The sequence below is a fragment of the Podarcis melisellensis genome (assembly GCF_964234715.1).
Source record: "Podarcis melisellensis genome assembly, chromosome: 1".
Taxonomy (NCBI): Eukaryota; Metazoa; Chordata; class Lepidosauria; order Squamata; family Lacertidae; genus Podarcis; species Podarcis melisellensis.
In genome coordinates this window covers 116,588,007-116,600,152 of record NC_138528.1, presented here as the reverse complement: position 1 = coordinate 116,600,152, position 12,146 = coordinate 116,588,007, and the positions used below count along the sequence as shown (strand labels likewise).

Here is a 12,146-nt window from a genome sequence, read left to right as displayed (position 1 = left end):
CGAGTGTGTTCTTAATCATCTTTTCTTTGAAATGCACATATTAAAATGAGCTGGATTAATTAGAAGAATCCTACCCCCAAAATACTTTTTTTTCTCATGCTTAACCTTGCTATCAGTGCTCCCCTGTTTCCATCAAGCTGTTACTGGCCATAGGCAACTCCTGAAAGTTTTGTCACTGATGAGCAATTTGTGAGGTGAAAAGCTCCAGGGACTAACATAAAAAGTGTTCCGTTCTGTTGATTCTAGTAGCCTAAGCTTCAGGGCTAGCTGAACACACCCCTTCTTGTTACAAGACTAACATAGTGTGTTGGCATACAAGACCGGAGGTTTATTGGTGTTGAAAGTACTGTATTCATGCAAATCTATTGCACCATCAAATCTAATGTGCACCTCAGTTTTCACAACTTTGAAACCAAAAAAGTATTTTCTTATGTCAGCAGTGTTTTTCAAGCTTGCAATCGAATCTAATGTGCCATCAAATCTAAGGTGCACCCTAATTTCTGTCAAAACAAAAAAAATTCCTTCCAGTAGCACCTTAAAGACCAACTAAGTTAGTTCTTGGTATGAGCTTTTGTGTGCATGCTTTCAGTGTATCTGAAGAAGTGTGCATGCACACGAAAGCTCATACCAAGAACTAACTTAGTTGGTCTTTAAGGTGCTACTGGAAGGAATTTTTTTTTGTTTTGACTATGGCAGACCAACACGGCTACCTATCTGTAACCTAATTTCTGTGACATAATTTGGGCAAAAACGGTGTGCATTACATTCGAGTAAATGGGATACCCCTGAGGGTGCCAGGTGCAACTTTTTGCTGCAATTTCTACGTCTCTTAACAACTCAGCTCAGCACCTATCCTCTTACTCTCATTTCTGCCCTCTTCCCTCTCTGCCCTACTCTCTTAAAGCACTGGCATTTGTCAAAGCAGTGCTGACAGAGGGGTGGATATTTGGGTCTGTGGGGGCATTTGTATGCAACAATTTCAAGAAGTTATGAGAACTCCAGGAGACTGCAGTATCCATTATCACATTATTTTTCAGCAGTTTTCCTGGGGCTTGTCTGTATTTGAGGTTTTCTATCAACGAGGCAATGTATTTCCTTGAGTAACAAATGGAGCTGCAAACTTCAGTTGGTTCTCTCTCTCTCTCTCTCTCTCTCTCTCTCTCTCTCTCTCTCTCTCTGTGTGTGTGTGTGTGTGTGTGTTATATTACCCCAATTAATCAAGCAGCAAAATTATACCAATAGAAAGTTGTTATTTTATCTGTGAAGGAGTCGCTATCAAGATTTTGATCAGAGTAACACCAAAAGCACATCTCTTTCCAGACATTGTCTATTACAGGCTTCCTCAAACTCGGCCCTCCAGAAGTTTTGAGACTACAATTCCCATCATCCCTGACCACTGGTCCTGCTAGCTAGGGATCATGGGGGTTGTAGACCAAAAACATCTGGAGGGCCAAGTTTGAGGAAGGCTGATTTATTATCATTAAATGAGTCCTCTTCCTATCTCAGTGTAGGGGTGCTCTGCATACAATGCTATATAATATAATCTGTTTCTTAAGGCACTGATAAACCACAGCGTATTTTTGGTAGATTTGCTTTTCTTTTTTCCTCCCTTCCCTAGATAGGTTGGCTACAATAATTCTGAAGCAGGTCTGTTCTTAGCCCATTCTTTGATTCCAATTGGACGTTCCATTTCTCAGCCTGTAAGAGCTTTATATGCTGTTGTATAGCAGTGGCCGCTTGAAAGCTAGGAGGAAACTGTAGATTATAGGCCTGGTCTTCTGGGACAGTATGATCCCAGTGCACTCATGGTTGCCAAATTGCCAATGTAGAAACTTCATCAGGCCACAGATCGGACTTGCCTGTAGGAGCAGCACCATGCACAGGTAAGGAACCATCTAATTTACAGTGGTACCTCGGGTTACATACGCTTCAGGTTACATACGCTTCAGGTTACAGACTCCGCTAACCCAGAAATAGTACCTCAGGTTAAGAACTTTGCTTCAGTATAAGAACAGAAATTGGGCTCCGGCGGCGCAGCAGCAGTGGGAGGCCCCATTAGCTAAAGTGGTGCTTCAGGTTAAGAACAGTTTCAGGTTAAGAACGGATCTCCGGAACGAATTAAGTACTTAAGCTGAGGTACCACTGTACAAGTTTTTCAACTGCCATCATCTTATAAATGTGTGCTTAATTTTAGAAAAAGAATGTTCAGATTTAAAACATAAGGGTACTTGATGTCAGCTCTGAGATTGGCACTTTTAAACTGGCATGGCGTTCTTTGCATTACCGTTGTGCCAGAGGTAGTTTTCAAATAAAAAGGTCTATTTTTACTTCTATGCCTGTAAGATCAGCATGGGATCTGGAGGCCTGGTGAAGTGTCCTGTAATTCTTTGATGTTTGTGGAGCATTTTTCTTGAAACATCACAAATCCACCAGGAAAGTTCCTATAGTTACATAAAACTAAAATTTCTCAACCGTGCTGTTCTTTTAGAATTCTGGAGGTGCTGCTTATTAGTATTGTTCATACTTGTTAAGGAAATAAATGTCATTGTGCTCAGTGTATTTTTACACAGGTAGCAAATATTTCTAGCAACTACCAGAGGGAATGCTTGTTCCCTCCAAACAGATGCTGAATGTCCAGAGAGCTCAACTGTATGAGGAAATATTAGGCCCAGACTATTACTTTCTTCTTGAGTAAAAAGTGAATTTAAAATATTTATTCGTCCTCCTCCTCCTGTAATACAAGTAGGGACTCTGAAACATTTCTCAGGGAAAGTGGGGCGGGTTGGACTCCAGTTTCCTTTCCTCACTGCAATACTTAAGGTAAGCCCCCATACTACTTAAAGGATCCTTGGGGGTTAGAATTGGGATTGTATTGAACTTGAAATGTAGACTTGTCCCCGGAGAACATGTGTACCAATTCTAAGTTGTGGCATCTTGATAGCCAAGAGAGATACCGTGTTAAACAAACAGAATGGTGAATAAATGCATAGATGAATTAAGCCACTGTGAATTACCAAGAGAGGTGAGGGGCAAGTTGTCTGGGAGCTCAGTGCAGGAGCAGAGATGGGCTCCACCATTCTGCACATCCGCTGCTGAGTTCCCTGCGCCTCTCTCATCTTGCAGAAACAGCAAGGACATTTGGCATCAGAAAAACAAGTGAGGAACACTGCCTTGCCCTTAACAACTTCATTCCCCCCCCCAAAAAAAGCTCAACAACTTTAAAATCATTTTAAAAAGTTCAACATCCTCAATCCTAAAAAAACACTTCATCAAATCTGGCCCTCTTTGAAAAAAGTTTGGACACCACTGCTACTGGATTAACCTACCTCACAGAATTGTTGTGAGGGCAAGGAGGGATACCGAATGCTCTGTCTTGAGCTTCTTGGAGAAAAGGTGGAATAGAAATCCAACATAATTATATTTTTAAAAAAGGAACAGGAGAGAGGAACCTGGACGTTGCTGCATTTGGTGCAGCTTCAATGATACCTGTTATTCTGTGGTGTTGCAAGGTCTTACCACTGGATGAGTAAACAGGCAGGCAGCATTGGTGAGAGAGGGCTGGGAAGGTTTTTCCAACAGGTGCATGTAGTGGCTGTTGGAACAGGTAAGTTGCTACAGTCACCTGGAACCTTTTGACCATATGGAGACCATACGTGAAAGATCCATATGTTCACTTATTTCGATATGCCAGCAATTGCTATTCTCAACCCTTGCTTCCGTGTAAATAGGCAGGGTCAGAAGGTTATCGCTACTCCAATCAGTAATTATTGTGTGCTGTGTGCACAAGCTAAGCCTGATGCGTTTTGCAGCGTGTGACAGTTGAGAGGTCATTACGGATGCATTCATGTTGGGGGAAATGTCAAACTCGACATAACATTTATAGGACCACATAGTCCTGATGCATATTTATATTGACATAATGGGGCCTTGGTGTCTGTACAAGGTGTTCAGGGTGATTCAAGTGCCTGAATCTGAGAGGTAGGAATCATCACTCTCCAGCAATAAGAAATGTAATGTTTCAAATTGGTTGAAGACCTTACGTATTGCAAATTTCTGAACAGTAATTAAATATTTAAGGAGTTCAAAATCTGATATTGAGATATAGCGCCACCTGGGGGAAAGCTCATGTCTAAGAAAACACTATTTTTTTAAAAAATATTTCTTATATAATGGGTGTATAATAGTTCTGTTGGTTTTTAGTCCCACTTTTTATTTATTGTGGATTATGCTGAAATCTGTTTCAGCAAAAGTTATTTGCTTTAAACTGTTATTGTAATTATCAATAGCATTTCTGGGTGTTTTATTTTCATAATAATTGCTTATTTTGGGAGGCCCATAGGTGAGGATATTATTTGCATAGGCTGCTGTGGCCTTCCCTAGACATTTACTCAGAAGTTAAAAGCTTCTGCAGAATCAAATGCCATCATTCACATCTAAGAACTGCTTTCTTAATGCTCCTCCCTAAGTCTGTGAGTAGCCGAAGTGCCATGTGTTTATCCTGGACAAAAATAAAATTATTATTAATAATTACTCCTTTAAAAAAGTACATTGTAACATTATTTGAATGTCTCATTCCTGCCATGGTTAAAAGACAAATAAATCTGGAAGGGGGCGTCAGCCTTCAGTTGGGAGCAGTTTGGGGATCTTGCATATGTTGTTTTGTATTCTAGTGAGTGAAGTCTTTGATAAGGAGGTGTCTCTCAGTGCTCTGAGCACAACCCCTGGTTTCGAAGGACCAGCTGCCACCATGTGGGGCGCTTTCCGTCCGCAGATGCATTAGTATTAAAGGAGCATTCCTTGTGGCTGTGTCTGCAGCGCTTCTCTGGCCGTGGCCTTTTTCCTATCCATGAGGTCTGACATCCTTCCCATAATGGACCCTTATGACAAATGGTGACATTTTACCGCGGGCCTAAGTAATAAATGTCCAGTGAGAGAAGGCCCTTGGGTTGGATCAACACCGCTTTTGCAAAAGGTTAAGCACTCGCCGCCTCCACCTTCGTCTCAAACCCCCTTCCATGGAGTTGCTTTCATTTTTTTTTTCCTTCGGCAAATCAGAGTCGCTTTGGTTACCGAGACCTTTGCGCTAAGTGCTGCTGTCCAAGGTGCTGAATCGATGGCTCACTGTGCAATCGCCCTGCATCTTTCGGAACAATAGCCTGCTGTGAGCCATACGGTGGCCATTATCTTTGGGTACCTGCCGCGGAATGAACATCAGGGGATCGGCTTATTTGCCTCTTTTTTTTCCCTTATAAGAGAGGAATGTTCGATAAAATAATCATCGTATACGTAGGGCTCAGTATTGCGAGAGCACACTTGCTAAATGGCATATGCTAGCGAGAACCTGTCGTAACACACACCACGCAGGTGGCAGGATTCTATCTTGGTATTATGAGAAAAGTTAAGCTCCAGACTGGGTGGGAGGGCACCCTGAAATTATGAATACACTGGTTTGTGTAGCGGAAGACTAGCTTTGACACATAAAAAGCACTATATGTAATTATACGTACTTGGGATAGGGCTCCAAGCGCACAGACATTTCTCCTGTATAGCAGTGTATTCAGATGGGCAGGCTACAAATCATAAAATTATTATTATTATTATTATTATTATTATTATTATTATTATTATTATCATCATCATCATCATCATCATCTTGCCTCAGTTCTGCAGATGTCCCGGTGAAGGTGGTAACTTAGTTTTCACGAAGGAGTCTTTCAGAAAGGAGATATGGCTGACACCTTTACAGTGTTGCTGTTTGGCCTCTGGTAGAAATCTTTCACGCCCATAGCACGTGTGTGTGTGTGTGTGTGTGTGTGTGTGTGTCCACAACATTGTATATTTTCTCTTAGGCGCTTGTTTCTTCATCTGGCTAGTCGCTTTCCAGCGCTATAGATAAAACGTCCTTCATGTATTGGCAGAAAGTGGAATATTTATTAAAGCTCCGGATGCTATTGGGGGACACAGGCTTCTACTCTCCCCTTCAATTTTACTTTTAGCGGATGGGTGCAGTAAAGAAACCGAGTTGGATACGCGTGTGTCTGTTGCTAAATCGGAGTCTTCTAACAACAAGGCGGCTTTGTAAACGGACTAGATGCAGAGCAACCCCGTCTTTGATTTCTTGGTGCCCCCCAGTGGACAGATCCAAAATAATTATTCAAGCTTTCGATTCCCGCCCCCTTCGTAGACGGCAATAAATGGACGGTGGACTTTATAAAAATTCTCTAAGCTCCTCCAAATGAATTGAGAAGGGAAGACACACACCACCACCCCCAATCCTTCTTTTTAAGACGATTGCTCAACAGTACGACCAACATGTTCCGGGCGCTAATAAGGTTGCTATCAGAGAGAAGCCACCATCAACCCAAATTAGGATTGAGCAGGTGGCTTTTAAAGAGCCAACTTTTATAAAGAAGACTCGTCGGAGAGAGGACGGCAAAACTCCCTCGTGGAAGCAGGAATGCAAGGCTCTGTGATCTGGACCCATGAAGATCACGCGAACAGCTTGGTCTGAACAGGCAAACAGCCTCTCCTTCCAGCAATCGGAGTGCGGTAAGTATGCGCACAGAATCCCTTCTCGGGTCAGCCGCGATCTGGATTCAGAATCGAGGTGCGAAACCACACGCGCTCCTTCCACTCCGCTCTTCCTTGGGGGAGCCGCCTGCACACCTGCGAGTGAATCACGCTCGCTTGGGAAGGCGCAACGCTTGGAGGCGCGTGATTCCTCTCTCTCTTGCACCCCCTCCCTCTCTCGCCGCCTTAGTCAACACCCGCACTCCTGCCCTCCCAAACTCCAGCTCTTTGGCTTCCCATCTTGGAGAAAACGAGGTGGAGGCGCTGGCAGAAGCAGTGACTCGTGCCTGCGTCGCAACAGATCAGCCGGCGATTCAGGCTTTTTCTTTAAAAAAAAGCGAATCTGAAGTATTGGGGGGGGGGCGCTAAGGTCATCTCGAATTAAATGCCAGGGAAGCCATTGATATTCCGACGTCGTTCGTGGCGGAGTTTATAAACGGCGAAGTTCTTCCAAAACGAAGATTTCTCCATCCTCCGCCGTTTGGGTTCCTGGAGTTGGAGCCTGGGTTGGTAAGTCTCACTTGATTTATTTTAAATTTTTTCCCAACGAAAAAGAACTCGCCCCTCCGTTCTTGGGTTCCCGGAGGATTTTGGAGGCTTTCTTTCGAGACGGTAGGGCTGTCTCCGTACTTAGAATTGAGGAAAGGATATTCGGTATTGGAAAGCTGATGTTTACGAGGAATAACCTGTTACTTCACTTTCCACTTTGGCCCCGGACGTATTCCCGCATCTCTCTCTCTCTCGTTCTTTCTCTACCTCCGGAGATTCAGGTCTGGGACTCGAAATTAAACGCGTGTAGACAAGATGCAATCCTTCACCCGGCTAACCCACAACACCCCGAGATGCACTTTATTCACGATAACTTTTTTCGTTTGGTGATGATGCCACGGTGACAGGTGTTAAATCTTGACTAAAATTAAACCTATCTATTTCCCGTGAGCTTAGATTTTGATGTGTTTTTTTAAACAAAATCATTATTATTAAATAACGTGGACCAAACAGCTTTGAAGTCCAAACTCCCGAATGAGGTTGAGATCATGTATTGATCGATCCTCTGCTTCCTGACGACCAATGAACCTCCGGAAGAGGGTTGCTGGACGCGGAACGAAATGTCTTCCCAAAGCAGCGCCAAGAACACGCGTGGAGAGAGCGAGCCCCAGGAAGGCCAGCCTCTGTAGAACATCTCAATTTTCATTCATTCATTCATTGCATAATTCGTTCGTGCGCATTCAGAGGCGCAAGTTGCCCTATAAGAATAGATCGGCTTGGCTGCTCCTTTCCCGCAATATTTGCCCCCCAGTTCGCCTCCCTCGACGTCGTTCCGTTTGCCTTTCGTAAACCTGCGAAGGGAGAAGGCGCCCCGGGGACCACCAGCGGGATCCCTCGGAGATCTTTCTTCCTCAAGCCATCGCCGATCTCTTCCTCTCCCGACGTGCTTCTCCGCTTCCCCATTCGCTCCGAGCCGTCGCCTCCTTCGCTGCCCATTGAGCAAGAAGGGGCGTCGAGTGAGTGAGTGAGCGGCCGGCGGCGGCCATCCTCCTCCTCTCCCTCCTCTTCCTCCTCCCACCTGCCCTTCCCCTCCGCCGCTTTGCTTCCAGGGGCGAAGACGAATCGTGCTCGGCTCGCCAGCCCCGTCCAGACATTTCCCCCGCTCGCCAGCCAGCCAGCGCTGCCTCATAAAAAACCAACGAGGTGTCGTCGCCTCCAGCCATTTCTCCAGCCACGTCGCTTTGTCTGAGGAGAGGAGGCGGGCGAGAGAGGACCTCCGAGGAAGAAAGGGATCCTTCTTCTCCTTCTCCCCGCGCTGGAGGTGCAACAAGGTCCCTTTTGTGCCTGCCCTGCCCTCCCCACCTCCGACGGCCTGCGACTTGGCGCCCAGTTTAATGGCTTCTCGTCGCGCCTTGGCCGAAGCGAGAGGAAAGAGAGGGGGCGGCGGGGGCCGATAGTCACAGCCCGAAATACACACACACAACCACACACCCTCTCTAAACCCGCCTTTCTCTTCCCTTGCAGTAAATCATTCTGCTGGGATCGGAGGAAGGCTAAGGCAAGAAGAAGAAGAAGACGACGAAGCAGCCCGGGATCCAAGGGCTTTGCCTCAGCACCTCATGGCGACCTCGGACCCGTCCTCGTCCAACACGGCTCCGGATCCCAATCCGAGCATCTTGCGACCCACAAGTAGGTCTCGCCTTCCCGTCTCGCGCCGCCTTCGTTTGCTGCCGCGGTTGTGGCGGCCACGCGTCGTCGTCGTCGTCCTTTTTCGGCGGGTGGGTGGCTTCCCCACAAAATTCGGCATTCGCCACCAAAACCACCGCGACCAAGAACGACCGACATGGAAGCTCGCCTTCGAACGAGAAACCCCTTTCCCTCCACCCCCCCCCCAAAAAAAACACGAAACCGTGGGGTGGTGGGCGTGGGTTCGGCTTGGGGAAAAACAAAGGAACCAAGGAATCTGGGGCCATTGCTACAAAAACGAGAGAAGGGGTGGCAAGGTGGGGAGGAATAAAACCCCTGTTCGCTGAGGAGGACTTTGTACGCGGCTGCTGGAGCGGGGCGTGAGGGGCGGGTCGGGGTCTCCGACCGTTTTTCGGGCTGACAGACCCGGCCGGCGCCAAGTTCCACCGGTGGTTTCTGACGCGCGGCGCGAGTCCCTTCCCGCCGTTTCTTTTTCTTTTCCCTGAGGTAATCTCTGATCCAAGGGGCCAATGGAGGCTATTCGAGAGGCTCCCCCCCCCCCATCCCTTGTCCCTAACTGCCCCGTGTTTTGCCTGGAGTTAAGGTGTGAGTCGGAAGGGGAGGGCGCGAAGGAGCCGGGTTTATAGCTTTCGGCTAGACAGACATTCGGCAACCCCGCGGATAGAAAGAAAAAAAAAGGCGGGAGGAGGGGGCGCGGCGGCGGCGGCTCGAAATAAGCCTGGACGACATAATCACCCAAAGCGGGGAGGGCGATAAATGGAAGCTTGGCAAAAAGCGGGGAAGAGGTCCGCCCCCCTTGGAAGGGGTTGTGCATGGACACCCCCCTCATTATTGGGCCACATGAGGGGAGGCTAAACCCACCGGGCGAAAATAGCTTTGTGTGTGTGTGTGTGTGTGTGTGTGTGGCGGCCTGGCGCCTGTTTGTTTGTGTTTGTGTGGTGATTTTCTTTCCTCTCGCCTCAGAGCTGTCAAAAGCTCGCCTAATGGTTTCAAGGCGTTTAAAGGAAACCCGTGGCGGGCTTTTATTGGGGGGGGGGGGGTTACACACAAGAAAAGAAGGGTCGAGCGCGGTGTTGTGTATGTGTGCGCGTGCGTTGTGTATCTCCTCAGGAAGAATCCCTTCCCTCCGCGACCATTTCAAGGAATGCGGCCTCCTGTCAGGTTCCCTCACAGCAGGGAGCAGCGCGGGCTGCGCGCCCTCTTCCCGCGCTCGCGCGGCCATTGCCTATTGTTTCCCGACGGCTCTCTCGCGCCCGCGCTCCCTCTCTCCCGCCTCCTGGTCCGGCTGCGGGAGCGCGCGCGTGATTGAGGGGAAGGGATGGAAGAGGTGGTGTGTGTGGCGCGTGTCCCTTGGCCTCCTCTCCTGGTCATGCTCCACCTCGCCTGAGGCGTCTTAAAGTCCTGTCAGAGCTGCTTCTCCCGCCTGCCACTCTCCGGTCCCGCCTTCCCTTTCGGCTCCCCGGCGCCCTGTCCTTCGTCCTCTCCGGCTGTCCTTCTTCGGCAGCCGGGCGGCCTCCTCCCTTTCACCTGAGGCGACCTTCTCCCGCTGCCTCCTCGCCGTCCTTGCGCCTTTCCAGCCCGCTGACCCGCTGGAAGGGCTCTCCACCCGCGCCATTTGTCTTCTTCCCCTTCCCTTTCCCGCCCTCCTCTTTTCTGCTCTCTTTCCCTCTCTGCCTGGTGGCTCCAGTTCGACCACCACCACCACAACAACCCCCATATTTATTTTTTTGCCATACACCCCCCCACCTCAGCAAGCATCTCTCCAACTCTTAAGCTTGGAATCCCCCTTCCCCATAGCTGTCAACCTTTCCCTTTTCTTGCGAGGAATCCTATTCGGAATAAGGGAATTTCCCTTACAAAAAAGGAAAACGTTGACAGCTATGCCTTCCACGCCTTCAAATGCGCTCTGTACCCCGCCACCATTTCCCTGGGCGCGCCTTCTCGCGCCCGCCTTCCTGCCTCTTCTGGTCCTCCCAGCCAGAGCGCCCCCTACAGGCACGTTTTTTCAAACAGCGTGGAAGGGGTGGTAGTAAAGGCGCGAGACCCAGCGCGCACTGCGGGCGGAGCCAAAGCCCAGCCTTTCCATTTAGACATTCTTGTCCTTTTTTCCAAGGGGCAGCTGCGGGGGGGGGGGAGGATTTGCTGTCCTCTCCGACATGCCGGTTTGAGACTGTGGTTGCATCCATGCTTAAAAGGAAACGAGTTCCACGAATGCCAACGGACAACTGCTTTCAAGGGGTGTGGATCGCATGGAAAGCCTTAGCCTGGCGATCTTTTTTGAAAGGAAGTTGCGTTGGAACCAGGGGGTCCCGAAAGGATGCAGCTACAAAGGCCATAAACCTTAACTCCGGAGCAGTTACCCCCTTTGTATTGGGACCTAAAACAATGGCCAAGTAATACACCGCTAGCTAGAACCTTTATTCTCCCTCCTTCTTTCCTGCGTCCCTCAGTCTAGCACTGACTTTACTACAGGCCCAGCTTTTGGTCCCTTGGAGAAATGGGGTGTGCTTGTTTCCACAATTCTAATGCAGGGTTTTAACCCCACCCACCGTGTTTTGCTTATTTATATATTTATTGGCAATCGATTTTTCTGTTTCCTTCCCCCACCCCACTCCATTAATAGCTTCGGATGGGCTCCTCCATTTCTCTCTCTTTCTAATTTCTTCCAGGAGTAGTGGGGGGGGGGGAAGCACATTGGAAATCCAGTTAGGAATTTCAAGTTGAATTTCACAGAAATACACGGCAGTCAGGCAAGCTAGTTGTCTTCTTCAGGCATTGCCAGTATCCGTGATTTGGGACATGCAGCTTAGGTTTCATTTAGGCCGCCTCCTGAATAATGCAAGCATACCCTTTAAACTTGAAAACATATTTTATAATACCACTAGCGCTTTAGAGATTAAAGAGTCAGAATATACGCTTTTCCTTCTGGGTTACATTCACACGGTATCCTTTCTTAGGATCCGGGTTAGTCATTGGCAGAGCCGCAGTTACTGAGCATGGAAGCCAGCTGCCAAATAGGCTTACTCGGAAGTAAACCCCCTGAGTTCAGTGGGGCTTACTCCTGTATTCCTTAACACCGTGGCAGAGCCGTTTCCAATTCTCCAGGCCTCTTGAAGTCTCTCGGCCCGCTGGGGCTTTGATGGTTGGCAATCAATTATCTTTCTGTTTCCTTCCTTCTGCGATTTGTTTGTGAGTTGTTGTTTTTTGTCTCTCCCCTACTTTATCCCTTTCTATTTGCCCTCTCTCGTTTCAGTTAGCGCCCCAAACTAACTCACACTTGCCTAAACCTAATTGAAGGTCGTTGCAGGCTCTCGCACTTTCAGCACCGCCGGAGATGGACAGCGCAATGCGTGTTCCAACTGCCTGATAGGGGTGCGGGC

General features: G+C 48.1%; 1 protein-coding gene across 4 annotated transcripts in view; it reads left to right on the top strand.

Moving 5' to 3' along the window:
* The first annotated feature begins 6,207 nt into the window (after positions 1-6,207).
* Positions 6,208-12,146, top strand: part of GAD1 (glutamate decarboxylase 1) — a 53,388-nt gene continuing 47,449 nt past the window's right edge. The window contains exons 1-2 of one of the 4 annotated variants that reach the window (XM_081922356.1): positions 6,208-6,549; positions 8,584-8,748. In XM_081922356.1, the coding sequence (XP_081778482.1) occupies positions 6,483-6,549; positions 8,584-8,748 (232 nt within the window). In that variant the 5' untranslated portion in view covers positions 6,208-6,482. Of the gene's footprint in view, positions 6,550-6,571; positions 7,081-8,195; positions 8,391-8,583; positions 8,749-12,146 lie in introns of those variants that run through there. The other 3 variants (XM_081922357.1, XM_081922359.1, XM_081922358.1) reach the window with 3 other exon arrangements.